The sequence below is a fragment of the Epargyreus clarus genome, unplaced genomic scaffold (assembly GCF_041222505.1).
Source record: "Epargyreus clarus isolate Ecla_fem2 unplaced genomic scaffold, WU_Ecla_fem_2.2 ptg000034l, whole genome shotgun sequence".
Classification (NCBI taxonomy): domain Eukaryota; kingdom Metazoa; phylum Arthropoda; class Insecta; order Lepidoptera; family Hesperiidae; genus Epargyreus; species Epargyreus clarus.
In genome coordinates, this window is record NW_027332239.1 from 14,192,944 (window position 1) to 14,211,933 (window position 18,990).

The window sequence follows — 18,990 nt, forward strand, 5'->3', positions numbered from 1 at the left end:
TCGTTACACGCCTTACCTAAGGTTTATTTGCACTGGCGTTATTTTTTGTGGCACTGTATTATGCGATATATTATAAATTTTGTATTACAAAGTTACATTGCTTTAGAAAATCTCACATTAAGACAATCACTTCGAAAATTATTTTTTAATGTCGTGTACGTTCTTTTACAGTTTGTTTAATATTTTCAATGTTTCATGTTTCTATACCAGTTCAAGCTACACGTTGATCGGTTAGTATTTTAAATCATATTAAAATAATTCTTTATTATGTACTTGTTACACGTCCCAAAACCATTGTGCAACTTTATAAATAAACTTTTATTTCATGTCTACTGTGTAGGCCACAGGAGACATAAAATAACAATGTCACCTTTTAGACTACTTTTGAAGGTGGTAGAACCCTTTGTGGTTCGACTCCGGCGGCACCACCGCCACACCTATTTCTACCTAATAACAGCAGTGTTAGGCGTTGCTGTGTTCCGGTTTGAAGGGTGTGGTAAGGGAGACAGACTTTTCCGAGGCGTTCCAGCTTAGTCCTCAGGGGTAGCGGCGCATCTGTGGCCGACCTCAGGTAGGAATATCTAATCCTATCTGGGGTTGATTACAGATGTCCATGGGCGGCAGTAGCCACTTACCATCAAGTGGACTGCATGCTCGTCTGCTACTCCTATATTATAAAAAAAAAAAGTGTGTGTGTGTCCGCTACGACGCACGATTGGAGTTTACTCCTTACGAACGATAATTATGATATATATCGAATAGAAAAAAAGGGTAAATTAACGCATCTGCTAAAATGATAAGAGAAACAAACATATATCTGTAATTATTCGGATTATTTATATTACTTCAATAATGCGTATTACATAAAGTATGTTACAAAATAATATAAATAATAATAATAATAAAAAAGTGTGTGTGTGTCAGCTACGACGCACGATTGGAGTTTACTCCTTACGAATGATAATTATGATATATATCGAATAGAAAAAAGGGTAGGTAAATGAACGCATCTGCTAAAATGATAAGAGAAACAAACATATATCTGTAATTATTCGGATTATTTATATTACTTCAATAATGCGTATTACATAAAGTATGTTACAAAATAATATAAAATAGCGCCATCTAGTGGCAAGTTTTATAAATTGTAAGTTTGCAAGTTTATCAATCTATGTATTTTGGTTCCAAATATTATAATGGTAACTTAATATAATTGTTTATATTAAAGTAAATTTTAATATAATATAATTATTTATATTTAAAACAATGTTAAACGTTTTATAACTTAAAACTTAATAATTATAATTTCTTTGCCATCTATAAAATATCCTTGTTGCAATTTACGGATGAAATTTATATGAGACTCAATAAACATGTTATTATATGTAATTTGGATTGTTTCTGAATGTTTTATAATTCTAGAATTCATTTAAAACGTATTGCTAATTTTATATAACTTATTTTGAACATAATTCATTAGCAATAATTCTGTAATAAATATTAAATAATACTGTTTTGATTTTTACCGTTTATCGTTGATAGATGGTGCTGATCAATAATGCATCCATTTTTACACGCTTTTTATTAGCTTCACCTGTATGTTTGTTTGTATGTTTGTAACCGACTTCTTTGGGCGCGATTTTGACCCACTTTAAACGGCCAGATTTCGTTCAAACTTTGTAGATTTATTGAGGACCGATGAAAATACACGATTTTAATAATTTTGTACCATTGTCCTTATCAATATCCTCAGGATTAACGAATTTCGAGGCGAGAGAAAGCGCCTTATGGAGCGTTCAGGCAAAGTTACTAGATTGATTTTTAGCTTTGGAAAATAATAATATTATTTCCCTATAACTCAAATGTACTGAAACATATCTATAATGCCATCTTGTAGAATGATTTTTAGGATTCCGTACTCAAAGGATAAAACGAAACCCTCCGCTGTCTGTTCTTGAGTCACAGGGCTTTATCTCTTAAACCGTAATAGATAGACACTTGATTTTTTTACAAACGATGCATGATGGTGGTCGCTATAACAACAAATACTAAAAATAATAAAATAAATATAGTTTAAAAAACTAAAAAACACGCTTTTATGTTAAAATCAACTAAAAAGCAAAAAATAATCTTCAATCTAGGAATCAATTAAGGAACAGTAAATAGTATAATTGTGGAAAAAGTGTGGGGCGCTTTTCGAACCTGACAAATGGAGCACCCCACACTTTTTCCACAATTATACTATTTACTGTTCCTTAATTGATTCCTAGATTGAAGATTATTTTTTGCTTTTTAGTTGATTTTAACATAAAAGCGTGTTTTTTAGTTTTTTAAACTATATTTATTATAAGTTAAATTAATATATCAGTAACTTACAAAAGCCTCTTTATGTTAAAAACTTATTCTGCTAATATTATATCTTATTCAATTGCTTACTGATTTTATATGTTACTCTTCTTTAAAAACGTTCATAAAAGATTGTTAATCATATTATGGCGCCAATGTTCATATTTTTCACAGTGTTTATAAATGATCAAACCTATAACTTAATTTATGCAAAAATGTAAACAAATTAGTTAATGACGTTTTAATGTTTTATATATTGCTAATTATTTTTATTGTAATAATTACTTTCATATGGGATTTGAACTTACTGTATTTTAAATTAATAAAAGCACTCTTGATTCATATTTTGGTTACCGTTACGCCTCAACTTTTCGTGTTACACTTGATTTTACTCCTCATAAAATTTCCGTACCGGGCCTTATAACTCAAATCGTTTCTTAAGGAGTAAACTCCAAAAACATTAAAACTTGATGGTTAGGTTGCTGTTTATGTACGTTGTATATAGATGTATACAATAGATGCTACTATATGCATTTATTATACAGCATGCATACCCTGTACTCGGCAGCAGTATACAAGTTGTGGCAGAACTTCGTAATACGCAGGCGCGCAACACACACGTACAAACATACGCACACATTCAACTCTCAGACTGGAGGTAGTGAACTATACAGTGAAACTACGAAGTATCGCGCAAAGAGGAGACCCCGAGAATGAGATACGCTGTGTAATGTATTCCATCTCATTCTTTTACACGTTCAATCCTACAGATATATATGTTTGTCTCTTTCTACGTTACGCCTCAACTTTTCGTGTTACACTTGATTTTACTCCTCATAAAATTTCCGTACCGGGCCTTATAACTCAAATCGTTTCTTAAGGAGTAAACTCCAAAAAAAAAGACTACATGAATATCTTATTAAATATTATTTATCTTTTTGTTTCAAGTATCTCACGTTGAACATAATGAAATCGTCAATGCATTTATGGTTTAAAGGGTGCAAGAATATTAACACTGCTTTTTCTAGTTCGAAGCTTGGTAAGACTATATTTTGTTCACCATAAAATGGTTATGAAATAGGTATTTAATTACACATAGCGACAAAAATGTGTTTTAAATTTTAATCATATCACGAATCAGGTCTTTACTAGATTTCATTATTCCTTTGTAACAAAGTCTAATTTGTTAATACACTATATAAGTAAAATTAATTTATTTTACATACTTTCATCTGACTTATCATAACTGTACTGCAGTGCGCGCAAACTCTGTCACCTATAAAAGGTCATACCCTCATCGATATCACGCGAAGTTATAAATATTGCATATTATACCGATATCGATACCGGTCGATAAGAGCCCGTAGCGATGTGGTAGACGGCGCAATCGAAAGAAACCATAGACGCGCTATAATGTTGTCTTTAGGAAATTAATTTCGAAATTTTTATTTTTACAGTAAATTAGGTTCCGGCCGGGCTCGCTGCCATGAAGGGTATTTGTATTTTTATGTTAGAATACGGGGTATTTACGACTAGTAGTAGTAGGTAGTACTTAGAAGTCCCTGTAGTTCCGGGACTAGAACAGGGCTACGGTATCCTCTGCCTGTCGTAGGAGGCGACTAAAAGGGGCTTCCGGGGTTGCGAGCAGCAAGAGTGGGAGCTCGAACCGTCCAGTAAGCGACCCCAGGAAGGACGGCGGTATGTGTGGTCCCATACCGTCCTAAACAGTACATGGTGTGGGAGGAGCGATAACTGCTCCCCCAGGGAAGAGCCCGATCGGGGCATCGCGCTTGGAGGACTCCGATTGTGTTCTGTCAGAGATCCCGGAGTTCCGCAACAAGCGTTGAGGACGGCCACCGGGGGAGTTTTGGTGCGGTAAAAATCCCACATAACTCGGTGTCGCTCCCGGGTCGTCGGGTACCTTATGAAGGTTTGCCTGTCGAAAAAGAAAAAAAGGTAGTACTTAGAAAAGAGCTTTCCTTCACTACTTTGTTTTCTAACACCCTTTACATACAGTATTAGTCCAACCATAGACTTAGAACTTTTTCGCTATATCTATGTGTCCAACAGTGGATTTCTAACGAATGGAATGGTCTATGTGTGTTTTTTTCCATGGTCAGTCAAGAGTATTCCATAACTGCACGCCCTGTCGCCAAAGTATTGATCACAGATGCTGCCACTTAGAACTAAGTTGGAAGACCTCATACCTAGCGTAACTTGTTCTGTATTTATAAGGTTTCAATAGCTTTTATGTGCCACAAATAAATGTGAAAATATTGGTGCCGCACCATTAAATTATCACATAGCTCTATTTACTGGCACCCAAGTATAAATCTGACCGCCATCAATTTAATATTTCTATTTGAGCTCCCAGATATTTCGCCAGTTTCACGGGCGACCGCACGGCAAAGCCCTCTGAAATGTATTTACATAAAACTAATGATCCGTGTTTTGGTTACGGCGTATAATATACATACTATATATAGTTTTACTCGCTATTTCGTGCGGATTTTAAAAGATGATTTTTATATTTATTTCCTCGTGTTATCATATGTTTTTTTTTAAATCTACTTTAGACAGAGCAGATATTTTTCTGTCACGACCCATGTATGACACGTTCAATGCATGTAGGTATATTAATAAACCTTACTAATATTTATTCATGAGATATATGTAAGTGTTACATGTATATTTATTAACGTTAGACATAGATTTTATAAAGGTCTTGTAACTATTAAACAAAGGACTGTCAAATAATATTTTAACACCATTTCATCCCCTCAAGAGTAATTCTGAGCCACCCTGAGCTCAAACTAAGTATATTAAAGTTCGTCAAAATGGGCCTATGTCTAGTAATGACACAAAGAGGTGCAACCAAAGAAGTGCGTAGTGTATTTTACGATTTGCCTTTTTAGCCGACTCAGGAGTGTAATGTTTTTCGAGCGTATATGTATATTGTATATGTTTGTCTCATACTTCGGTACGCCTTTTTTTTTGTTAACGAGGGAAAAACCTTCAAAAGGTACCAGGTTCCGTGGGAGCGACACGGGGTTATGTGGGATTTTGAGCGCAGTAAAACCCCACCGGTGACCATGACGTATGAGATGTCTTTGTTAAATTGTGTGAGCTACGTAGGCTATATTTTGAAGAAGTCCCGGTTTATATTTTTATAATAATTATGAAATCAAATCAAATGTTTGTGTTTATAAATACATTGTGTATGTTGTCTACAGCTCAATCGTGCATGGATGTGAAGCAAGTTCTGTTCAACGGCAACTGCTACCTCTTCGCGGGCTACCCTCGAGCCTCCTGGGGCACTGCTAAGCAGGTTAGTTACACATTGTTTACATTTCCATCCCCTATTTAGGATCTAAGGTAAGTATGAGCAACCTGTTGAGAATTGCAGGCCAAGTTTAAGGATTTTGACGAAGTCGTGAGTATGTTTGAAAAGGCAAGTTATTATTAAAATTTATTTGAAAGGGTCTCTGAGAATAGACTATTAAAAATATCTGCCCGCACCCTGATGCCGCTCAAAAATTAAGTTTATAAAAAAACAAAATGTCTTCAAACTTCCATATATGTAATTTTCCCGCCCAGTGAAACGTTCCAAGGACCGGACTGCTGAGGCAGGCCACATCCGGCCCAGTTGCCTCGGGAGACACACTACAAGATATTCAAATATCCTCCAATACAAAATGTCATACTTTTAGAACCAGTTGTACATTGTCTGTCTATCAATATTTATTAAATGCTTCTTAAAATTATTTATAACAACCGGGACAGACAGCTTAAAGTGCCCTCCGAATGACCGTAGCGCCTATGCAATTAAGCCACTAGCCTAGCATGCTAACGAAGTTAACTCCTTGAGTGAGTGTAGAAACTTCTTGAGTCTCTCACGACATATACAAGTCGTGCGCTTCATAAACTTCTATAAGTCCGATAACAGCTAACACCAAATTCAGTTTAAATTACTTACCACGCAGTTCAAAGTAGATGCTCTCAAACTTACCGATAGAGGCAGAGAAATCGAGTGGCGGAACAACTGGAAATCAATATACTTCGTTAACGAGCTCGTAAACTTCGGCTTCACAACTTTGCGGTTCGAAATTCACTTAAAATATTAAAACGCAAACGCAAAAATTTGGAACAGCGTTGGTAAAGTCAAATCATCATAAAGTATTTTTGAAAACTCAGCGAATTTGATCATGACTTCGTGGTTTAATCATAGCATTTCTTTACTAAATTCAAGACTATTGGCTAAGGAAATAATATACTGGTTACATCGTATTTTTGAGAATAAAATTGGGTACTGGTTTCGAGTTTTACTTTAGAGCAAAACTTACCATCCATATATGCGTGTATGCTTTTTTCTAACATCAAAAAATGTAGAATTAAAAATAAATTGTAATAATATAATTAAAATCCTGATATCTGCGTGTTGACAATATCACAGAATTATTATAATACTTCGTAGAATTGCTACCAAACTTATTCTCTCAAAAAAAATACAAATACTAGATAGATCAAATCGTAGATACAATTCTAAATTGGAGATATATTACTTACCTACTTACCTACTTACCTAAACAAATGTTTAGCGTATCAAACGGATTCTCATACAATAGGTGCAACGAATTCTGAATACTAAAACAATCCGGGCTCACGGTAACTTATCTTAAAACGGCTGTCGGTCTGAATAACAAAGGATACTGTACATTACAGGGTAAGGCGTGCCTAGGGGAGAGTTAGGAGCGTAGTTCGGCCCCTGGGGGGACCGTTTCATGTAGGTTCGTCTCGCGTCTTGAAAATTATATCGTGAAACGATATTTCTACGCAATTATTTCACACATATTTACTCGGGTCTATTAAAAACATTTTTACTATTTTCAATATTATTAAGGATGGATGAACACACAAAGAGTTAAGTATTAATTTGTATTAAACTTAGAATCCTCAAATCCGCGTGTAAACAGCATAATACAATTGTAATGCGTAAGTAATATTCTTACGTAGTATATTGTCTAAAATTAAATAAAAATACCTGATCCGCTTGAATTATTTGTACCTATTTTACATTTAATAGAGACACGAATAAAGTTTGGAGAAATATTATCCACTTACTTACCAAAACAAATGTTTATCGTATTAAACAGATTCTCATACCGTATCGACTATTACCGTACCATACATGTATCGAATTCTGAATACTAAGACAATCCGGGCTCACGGTAACTTATATTAAAACGGCTGTCAGTCTGAATAACAAAGGATACTGTACATTACAGGGTAAGACGCACCTCGGGGAGAGTTAGGAGCGTAGTTCGGCCCCTGGGGGGACCGTTTCATGTAGGTTCGTCTCGCGTCTTGATAATTATGTCGACTAGTTATATTGATATTTTATTTATGGAAATTTTACTACTTGGCAATCATTTTATGGATATTCTACTCGCGCCTATTACTTTTAATTCGTTTTTAATACTAGCTTGAACACAAAGTGGATGGGTAGTTAAAATCCCGAAATATAATTTTCAGTAAATACTTTCAATGAGAAAATAATCAAAATGGTGTAATGATAGAAATCAGTTTCTTAATGGAATTATTAACTGTGTAAGAATTTTCCATTTAAGTCACCTGTGTGTTTATTTTAAACAGTTTTGTAGCGTTTTCGTAAAATGATAAATATTTTAAGGCTAAGTACGATTTTAAAAAATACTCTAAATTTTATAATTGAAATCTGCAATACCAATGTCACAGAATATGCAGCTAATCATAGAAAAGAAAAGCAATTTTCTGTTCCATGCAGGTAATCTTATCAACAATTTTGAATTGTAGACACTAGGTTATTACCTACTCGATATAAAGGCAAGTCTATATATTGCGGTTGCGTCGTGAACAGACGAGAATTTGATTAATTCCCGGAGAACTACCATTGCACGGAATAAAGTAATTATCTACCATCCCTTTGACGCTTCAACAAGCAACCACAAGTTCGGCCACTACCCATATTGACTGTTTATTTGCTGTGTGCTTGTATATTGACTCCGGTGAATAGCCTATGAGAAACTACGAAATATGTCCACGAAATAACCCACAGTGCATTCGGTGCTTATGTTTGAGTCATGGCCTTTATTAGTGGACCTCATCCACAACTCCATTAAGTGTCCTAGGCTTTAGATTTGTATAAAATAAAAAAAGTTATTTTGCTTTAGGCATCAAGTGGAATCGCAGTCATTTAACGTGCTACGCGTGTATTTCGCTACATGACAAAATGCGTAACAAGAACTGTTAATTGAAGAGTGACAATTAAAGAGGAAAATTTCTTGAGTACCGCTACCCAGAGACCTTAATAAGACAAACTCCGTCTCATTTTGAGATACCTAAGACTTTTAGAGATAGCATTAGCTCCTTAGCATAATCCTACGTGCAAAATCACATGTAACCTTTAGATTCCGAAAAGTGGTATTTGCTTTACTTTTAAGCAATTATGATAACAGCTAATGATAATTTTCACTTTTACATTTTTACTATCATTAATGGCATGGCATTAATTGGAACAATTTATCAATTACAATTTAATAATAATTTATATGTGCTTACATTAACGATTCACTATTGTATATAAATCTATTAATAAACAAAGAGTATAGTAAAAAATAAACCAGAAAAAGTCTATACGTAACTTTTTTCGGAAAATAGAATCCGAAATGGAATACTCGTCGGCGCAGCCAATGCCGCTACGCTCGTATCGACACTTCAATTATTTTAAGTACCTACCCAGTTCGTTCTACCTTTAACAAGTTAATTGAAAACAAAATGAATGAACTATATAAATACCAGTATTAATTAATTTGAAGAGGAACAGAATAAAGAAAAGTAAAGATTTTTCTCATAATTATTAAATGTAATTTGTTTGAAGTTTAAAGTTAGGATTAAAACTACTTCGCAACAATCCGCTTCGCATTAATATGTATGATGGTATAGTCCGCGCCAAACTGCTAGTCCGCTCCGAATTTGATACGAGCAGGTATAGTCATACAATTTGCTATGGCGACGCGACTCAATTCTATATTCAGAGCGGACTAGCAGTTTTACGCGAACTATATATATATATTAAACCATGCAGTATGTACCACCGTCCGTAATCAGGTTGGTAATAGCATGGTTTTACGCATATCTAATAGTTTAAAGAGCAAACTTAAACATAAATATTAAGATTTGTATAAAATTTTACAGCCCACAAAACTACAATATAAAACCATTATTACAATGTTCTGAAAACATTAGCAGAGTGCTGAAAATAACGAAAAGCCAAATGACTCTTTCTACGAGTTGAGCATTACTGACAGTAAAAATGTCATTAGCGGGTAGTACGGTTGTTTTACGAGGCTTTAGTTCGGTACGTCTTAAATGTGGTACTTACTGGTTAAGTCGAAGCTTTTAACACTAAATAGTTTCATGGTTACGCCAAATCTCTACAATGTATTGAAAAGGCTCTTACCTCATGATTAAAGTCGAAAAACTGGGTATTCGATTTTTATTTTTTATATTTATCTATCGATAAGTCTTTAGTAATATTTTAACGCTTAATCGATTTTATAACTAAATATTGACGCTAACAAATAAAGGCATTTAGAGTGAATTAAGTAATGGGTTGTTGATGATGATGATGATGATGATGAAGTTATTACTCCGATTCGTTCACAACTCTCCATGAGAGATATTAATATTTTTGGATCACTTACCTAAATTTTCACGCTAGGAATAGGAAGAAAACTGTGCCCTGAAGTCGGACATAAACAGTATAGTAAGGAAGTGGGATATTCGAAATTTTGACGCTTTTACTCAAATCTTTGCACATTTCCAGGTATGCGAAGGCCTGAACATGAACTTGGCATCCATCCACTCGCCAGAGGAGGAGCGTTTCGTTGTATCCGGCATCAGACAAAGCAGCGATTACAGCGCTGGATCCGTGTACTGGCTAGGCGCTAGAAACGACAAAGATATCGGGGAGAACCTCAGCTGGGTTGATGGAAGCGCTTTAGAATACCAGGCGTGGCCGCCGTACAACGATTCTGAGGAAGTGGATGATGCTTGTCTTGGTGTTCAGGTAAGGAAAGTTTTTGTATTGCCAAAGTCCAGAAAGAAAGTTTTTATCCAGAATAATATAGTCAATTATTGTGATATTACAGTTGCTTCATTGTCATTCAGATACAATACTTTTCAACTGTTTTCAGTCCATTTACCCTTAACACTATTCAAAAGTATTATGACCAAAAATTTACTTACGTCTAGTAAGTAGATTTTTGGTCATAATATAAAAAACGACTTTAAAACTTCAAAAATATTTTGACCTAAGAACCACTTTCCGTACAAAAAATGAGTACCAAAATTAATTTAATGGCATTTAATTTAATATTCTCTTTTCCTTTCGATCTTTCCTTGTAGTGGAAAACATCTCCAGTGCCATCTTTACCCAGCGGCTTGTACTGGACGCTCTACAAGTGTATATTGACTGGCGGCTACGTGTGCAAACGAAGACTCAACCCTGAACATATTGTCAAGAACGCGACTGTTGAAGGAACATCTGGTATGTCTTGTTTAATAGACCGTAAATCTAGAACTGCTTTATTCTGGTTTGAGATTTTAAAGGGGCCAATCATAGCAATTTAGTCCTGGATAGCAATAATAATCTGGCTAACCTATAATAAGGCTTCAATCGTGTTTAGTAGTAAATATTTGTAGCAGCAGTCACCAAATACCATCTAGCGAGCTGCAAACTTCTTTGCCACTTAAAAACAATTTTCGAAAGCAGTCTTTGCTATCAATAAGAACGGAGCGCATAACCAAATTTTATATTCTTACATTTGCTTAGACAAAAGCTTTCAGCTAAAACACAAACCAGAAATAATATAGCTTACATATGACATGACCATCTTAATCTTAATCCTCAAGCGTGACAAGTTGGAAACGCATTTGTCATCAGCTTCACGTAAAACCTGTTCTATATGGGGTTGGTTATAGATGTCTACGGGCGACAGGCACCACTTATCAGATGGACTGCATGCTTGTTAGCTACTTGAACCTAAAAAGATAAAAAAATATATAATATAAGAGTAGTAGACGAGCATGCAGTCAACTTGATGGTAAGTGGCTACTGCCGTCCATATACATTTGCAATCAACTCCAGGTAGGATTAGATATTCTTACCTGAGGTCGGCCACGGAGGACTAAGCTGGAACGCCTCGGAAAAGTATGTCTCCCTACCACACCCTTCAGACCAGAACACAGCAGCGTTTAACACTGCTATTATGAGGTAGAAGGTGTGGCAGTGGTACCGCCGGAGTCGACGCGCAAGGAATTCTATCACCTTTCATGTTGTAATGGTTTCCCTATGTCGGTTCCAGGCGAGCTGACGAGTCCGAACCACCCCGGCGTGTACGACAACGACCTGGACTACTGGACGCACGTGGCGGGCCCGCCCGACACCCGCCTCGTGTTCGTCTTCCGGACCATCGACCTGGAGTACCAGAACGACTGCCTGTATGACTTTGTTGAGGTTTGTCGTGTAGTTGATTGGCTGCAATTCTATATGACAATAAGGTCACACTACTGTAGGAAGCTGAGAACTTAGTAGTGGGTTGTGACTTTCAAGATTTAACTGTTATAAGTAGTAACTACCATCGCAATTGAAATTTATCCACTTAAGGTTATTTAACCCCGACGTATAATTCTTATTATTTATTAAAGAGTAACCTTGTACAAAAACAGAAATTGTCTAAGTAAACATACTACAGTGGACCACAAAATCTAGCACTTTACACAGATGTTCCATTATCACAACTCTCGATAATGGTCAAAAGTTTTTAAAGAGATAGATATTTCATAGATTTCTTTTATTTTTGTAGCTACGCGACAGATTGAGTATGAAATCTTCGAGATATTGTGGAACTGTCGGCGAGACCAGATGGGTGGCAAATAGCAACGAAGCTATTCTTCACTTCCACTCAGACTACAAGTAAGTCTTTTCATAATGATTTTTCGTCTTGCGAAATTGATGTGCAGCCAAACCATGGTAGAATCCTCTATGGTTAATCAGTGTTAAGCGCTGATGTGTTCTGCTTTGAAGGATGTGGTAAGGGAGAAATACTTTTTCGAGACATTCCAGATTACTCCTCAAGGGTAATGACGCATCTGTGGCCGACCTCAGGTAGGAATCTAATCTTATCTGGGGTAGATCAGAGTTATCCATGGGCGGCAGTAGTCACTTACCATCGGGTGGACTGCATGCCCATCTTCTACTCTTTTATTTAAAAAAAATCAAAGTAGGCAAAAGCATGCCATTAACTTATTTGTGTTATTTTTATAGCACACCAGGGAAGGGTTTTTCTGTAAGCTGGAAAGCAGTGGAGCTGGCCGGGTGTCCGTCACAGACCTTCACGTCCAAGGAAGGCACCATCCACAGTCCCAACTACCCACACTTCTTGCTCCCTGGCTTAGACTGCAAGATAGACATATTGGCTCCAGCAGGTAATACTAAAGATGAAATATCTGCATTATAACACTATACTAGACTGACTGACAGACAATACGCATATTTTTGCGTTTTCCAAATGCATATTTCTAACATAAATGTAGTAGTAGTAAGAAAAGTTTTTTAAAAACTATGTCCCACATTTAAAAACACTCGTATAAACTTAATTCTAAGAATGAATATAAGTAGTATAGAAGTAACTTAAACTAACCACAACTCTTTAATTAAAGTCGAGCTAAACCTGAAAGCTGAAATAAGATAAAACAAACACCGCATGCTTACCGTATTTACTTTTAAGGAAACTAGGTAGAACAACCACCGAGCAAATATTTTGCAAGCAATTATCTTCACTATTTGTTTTAGAGACTTACTGATATCCAAATTGTTTGTTTTAGGAAAGCGAGTGTTTCTCAACATCAGTTTTTTCGACTTCGGCTACGGAGCGTTCGCAAACGGTGTACCTCTGAACGTAACTGACGCTATTCCGGAAGAGAATTACTTAGAAATCCAAGTCGATCCCCACAGCATGCCCATACGTCCATTTCTAGAGCCGAGAGTTTTGACAAATGGGCTCTTTTTGTCACAAGCTGAAGTTATGAGGCTCAGGTTGAGGACCTCTGAAAATGTAACTGGTGTTGGCTTTATAGCGCATTTTAAAACTGGTAAGATGTTATTTTCTAGCATCATTTAATCATTCATTTATATTTACTTTAATCTGCTTAATTCTTTTCGAATTCTTATTTTTTTTTTTTTATTAAACAGATATTTATTTTGATTTATTCTCAGTGTCAATTATTTCAGTAGACATTTATTTTGCGTCTCCAATAGTAGTTATTACTTTTTTTTGGTTTAACAAACATATTCAGATAAAGGCTAAAAGCTTTACATTTACTTTCAGTCTTTATATTATTCTTTCCAAATTTCTTAGAAATACAATTGTTTGCATATTAGAAAACTTTTAATATACTACTTACCCTGAGTTTATCTTATTTTAAGTAGCGTGAACTCCCATATTATAACATCACACAAAATAACCATCCATATCCCCAGTGGGCTACCTGAACGCGTCGCACGTGCTGCAACTGGGCGACGTGCGCGCGGGCCGGCTGGCGGCGCCCAACTGGCCGGGCGCGCCGCCGCGCCGCGCGCGTCTGCGCACGCGCGTGCTGGCGCCGCTCGGACACACGCTCTCCGCCGCGTTCGCGCGCACGCGCCTCGTGCCGCCCACCGACAGGCCCTGGCCGTGCGGGGACGGTAGAGGGTGGATCGAGGTGAGTAAGATATGCGGAATAGAAATATTCCTTGGTGAAGGCGATAGACCAGGACCGCATCTGATGATGATGGAACAGGTTGGATTAAAGTAAGTAGAAAATTAGGGACAGATATACTGCTCCATGTCGATTAATCAGTAAGTATGACATTTCTCTTAGCAGGTGCATACCTGATCTCCAATACTGATAGCATTATCAATATACTGATAGCATTATCAGTATTGGAAGATCGAGTAAGAAACTAAATTATTAGTTCCTAGAAATAAAGTTTCTGATTAATGGTGTGGTGGCACCACATCACTTATCAGAAACTGTAATGAATAAAAGATTTAATTACCTGCCCGATTTTAATATATGCTGTAGATAATCACACAAGAAAAGGTGTAAAAAGTTTTGGGTACATAATTAACATGCAATGGATCCCGTAGCACCACATTGCAGATTATCTTCTTGACAATTTTCTTCTACTTAAATCACCTAACTAATAATATGTTTATTTTATTACAAAACTTTACTACAGGTAAAAGACAGCTACACAGACAACAACGGAACCCAGTGGATCCTGTGCGAAGTGGAGAGAAGTAAACGGAAGATCAACATCAACGCCCCGCTCGTCATCAACTCGTACTTGCATTCGCTCATCGTGACACAACACGCTGGGGAACATGGTGTCAATATGGATGTCACTTTAATCGTTAACACTGGTAAATATTGTTACTAAAGTTGCCATTATATCAATGGAAATATGTGAAACTAGTGTTTATAACGATTGCAAAAGAGTTGCTAATTTAGAAAGTAGAGTTAGAAATAATTGCGATTAAACACTTTATGGAAATCACAGCAAATGTTGCGGTCGTGCCTCTGCATTTGACCGCAACATTTGCTGTGATTTCCATTGCTGTGATTATCCTCTGATAATGAATTTAAAACTACTACAAAAGATCATTGTCACGAGAATTCGAACATTACACATTTGATTTGGAGATTTCATTTGTTTCAGACCCAGATTATCATGGCAAAGTTCTTCTTCTCCCGGATGAAACGAATCTGGAATCATGTTACCCTAGTCCTTGCTTGCACGGAGGTCGCTGCATTACTGATGGAAATAAGAAGTTTTGTCAGTGTTCCGGATATTACACCGGTATTTTACGTTATTGGATATCATCACATGTCAATAATTATTTTTGTGTTAATGCTGTTGGCCTAATACTACTTTACATAAGTTTATTACTACTTACCGAAACATATATTATTCGTAAAAGTTAAACCAATTAAAAAACCTCACGATTTTGAGAATATCGAAAGACCGCTCATTAATCTATCTGTCGTTCGTGGTTCACTGTTGGACATATTCTACTTTAATTGACGTCAATTTAGAACATACTTTTTAAATTTAACCATTTCTGTTGACTACCTGGAATCATATGATAGAACGATATGTTATATAAAACTGACAATTGCTGGAAAAATGGTACTTCTAAAGCCCGCTCCACATTCTTGCGAGAATCTCGCGAGAACCCGAGAAAGGCCCGATTCGTATCTCGCGTTTTCGCAAGATTGAGAATGTGGAGCGGTCTAAAGAACACTGGTTTTCTAACCAAATGGATCGATCGAGTTAAAGTAAAATTAAAAATGCGTCGTATTCCCGTAGGTGTGTTCTGCCTGGTGACCGCTTGCGAGCGCACACCTTGCGTGTTCGGCAACTGCTCGCTGTCGGCGAGCGGCGAGGGCGCGGCGTTCGTGTGCGCGTGCGCGCGCGGCTGGCGCGGGCGGCGCTGCGCCGAGCGCGTGCGGCCGTGCGCCGCGCGGCCCTGCAACCACCGCGGCGCGTGCGTCGAGCGCGACGGCGGCTTCCTCTGCCAGTGCACGCCCACCTGGAAGGGCAAGCGGTACGTTGTGGACACACTGTTAGCTTTCCATTTATCAATATTTATTTAAGGTATAGTTGTTTGACATAATTTGATAATTTGACATTGTTTTTGGACTGTGACTTACTAATAAATAATAAATTTACTAATAATTTATTTTACTTATATTGACAAATGTTAAAATGATTAAACTTTTATATAATGAAAATAAATGATTTTTTTTTTTTTTTATAATATAAGGGTAGCAGACGAGCATGCAATCCACCTGATGGTAAGTGGCTACTGCCGCCCATGGACATCTGTAATCAACCCCAGATAGGATTAGATATTCCTACCTGAGGTCGGCCACAGATGCGCCGCTACCCCTGAGGACTAAGCTGGAACGCCTCGGAAAAGTCTGTCTCCCTTACCACACCCTTCAAACCGGAACACAGCAGCGCCTAACACTGCTGTTATAAGGTAGAAATAGGTGTGGCGGTGGTGCCGCCGGAGTCGAACCACAAAGGGTTCTACCACCTTGACCTTTATTATAAGTAATGAATAATATATGTATACTAACGTTAGAAATATATTTATTTTACTTCGTTATCACATTTAGACTATATTAAATACTAATTAAAATAAATTAAACTATATACAAATAATTAAATTACCTAAACATAACCATTTTAAATTAAAACATAAATAATAACAAAATTACACTTATAAAATAAAAATGTCGTCCAAAACCCTTTCTTGTGGCATAGTGCCCAGAACACTGGCAGCGTTTCCTCGCTGTATAGCGAGGCTAATTTTTTGTGCGAAATAACTGCCAGCCCTCTGGTCACCCGAAGCGAGGATAAGTCTGTGGGACATATCTTTTACAAATTTTTTCATATCAGCCGACCACGGACCCAACGTCTCAGTTGCAAGCGCCGCAAATTCATAATCATTTATAATTGAAGAATATTTGCGGCGCTTGAGAAACTGAGCGCGGTCGGCTGCAGCCCCAGCACTACTACAGGTGTCATGTATGTAGGTTGGGGCTAGTGTGTCCACACATGTAACGTCCCACACCAGGGCACGACCTAATTTCCACGGCACCAGAGTTGCACCATCAGGTCTCTTGCCGTCGTCTCTGCACAAACCATTTGGCTCTAGTGAGGCTGGTACAGAGACGGTGACAAGAGCCCTACGGATTAAATCATTTAAGGTGCCGTGTCTATATAAACGGCCAGCGCTCCTGGAGCAGGACAGACCATGTCGGCCATACTTACCCACGCTTCGGCCACAAAGGCAACGATGAGGTTCACAAATCTTGGCACCAACCCGGAGACCCACTGAAATTCTCAGTGTCGAAGCATCCAGAATGGTGCCAAGATTTTGGGAGGGAAGAGCGTGTAACCAGTGGCCTGAGTCTTCTCCGGAAACAGCCAAAAGTCTTGCTCGCTCCGTATCGTCTGCACAATGATCAAGGAGACAGGCAAACGTGGATGAAATGCCGGGCAAGTCCCAAACTTTTTGTTGCGAAGCATCATCCACGGGAATATTTTCCAAAGGAAATGCGGCCCTCCAAGTCTCCACGGCCTCACTCAAGCTCGCCACCCGAACATCAGCTATGTCTAAGTTTAAAATGTCGCTGATGAGGGATGACGAACTGTGAGTGGAAGCCAAGAAAGCCGGCAGGGCCACACTTGCTGTGGAATGTATTCCTAACCCTCCAAATTTAATTGGAAGGCAAGCCTGTCTCCAAGAGCAGTCATCAAAATTTAAATTTAAAATTTTTGTAATACACAGTTTCAAAGTATTATCTATGATATTTGTAACCAAAGGGAATTTCCAAATAGGACAACAGCGGAGCAAGTAAAGAAATTTAGGTGTAAAAAGGCAAAGGCGAAGAATGTAGATAGCCAAGTGAGGTTTTATTTCAAAAAGACGACCAGATGTTTTGTTAAAAAGTTCTAATTTAGAATTTATTATGGGCGTTACTGCATCCTCAAATAACGGAGCCCCTAATAATGTGAGATTATGAGTAGATTTTATCGAAATATTTGGTGTTAATGATTTGAATTTTGCTACTATTTCTGAATAATGACCTGGAGTAATATGATTAGAAATGAACAATTCACATTTTGATAAATTTATTTTAAGACCAATTAAACCGAAATGATCGATGACTCGCTTGAAATCTTCAAATAACACATTGGACTACATATACTAACGAATTAGGCATTCCTGTAATGTTAGTAAACATAATTGAATAAATAAATAAATAAATTAAAAATAAAACTATTTATCGTTGATTTCATTAAACATAGATAGCAAGCGGAAGACGCTACCTAAGGAGGATCCAGGTGTTTCATTTCGAGTGATTTGACCAAACAGAAGTTACGCTTTATCAAAAAATTTGCCACACTCCTAAATAATTGCGCAAAAAAGCAGTCCTGTTTCTGAAATTTTGGTGTCTTCTGTTAGGTCAAACATTAAATTAAAATTTTGGATTTAGGTGATAGGATATATATATTGATTCCCGTATATACTCAATCAGTAATAAAAATAAAAATAAATTTATGTCATATATTATCAACTTTATCAAATGTACCAAGCTTCTCCTCTTGACAGATGTGAAATCCCAAATCCAACCGCTAACATAGTGAGCCTTGGCACAAGGATGCTCCAAGAGCCCTTTTGGCTGGGCCTGATCGCGGTGTTCGTGGTGCTCGGCATCATCGGCCTGGTGTGGTGCGCCAAGCGACACTTCCCCGAGAAGATCGAGAAGCTTCTCGCTGAGGAAGCCGACAGATGCGCAAGACGTAAGTCATTCACACACATATATTCTGGAGGACAAATCTTTAGGCCCCTTTGCTAACAAGGAAGAAATCAGAAAGAATATTTCCACCACGGTGTTTCATCCGCACACTTTTCCTAAGTACAGCTTCCCACACGAGTATTCACTGATGAGAGAGATGATTTTGTAACTTGCATTCTGCGACAC

At 37.3% G+C, this 18,990-nt stretch overlaps 1 protein-coding gene across 1 annotated transcript in view; it reads left to right on the forward strand.

Moving 5' to 3' along the window:
• The window catches only part of LOC140756143 (uncharacterized), a 263,924-nt gene that overhangs the window by 235,754 nt on the left and 9,180 nt on the right, over positions 1–18,990 (forward strand). Inside the window, exons 12-23 of the mRNA XM_073091583.1 lie at positions 5,580–5,674; positions 10,211–10,453; positions 10,792–10,933; positions 11,751–11,902; positions 12,252–12,361; positions 12,713–12,873; positions 13,273–13,539; positions 13,928–14,148; positions 14,669–14,852; positions 15,149–15,289; positions 15,800–16,037; positions 18,618–18,808. Of these exons, the coding sequence (XP_072947684.1) occupies positions 5,580–5,674; positions 10,211–10,453; positions 10,792–10,933; positions 11,751–11,902; positions 12,252–12,361; positions 12,713–12,873; positions 13,273–13,539; positions 13,928–14,148; positions 14,669–14,852; positions 15,149–15,289; positions 15,800–16,037; positions 18,618–18,808 (2,145 nt within the window). The remainder of the gene's footprint in view (positions 1–5,579; positions 5,675–10,210; positions 10,454–10,791; positions 10,934–11,750; positions 11,903–12,251; positions 12,362–12,712; positions 12,874–13,272; positions 13,540–13,927; positions 14,149–14,668; positions 14,853–15,148; positions 15,290–15,799; positions 16,038–18,617; positions 18,809–18,990) is intronic.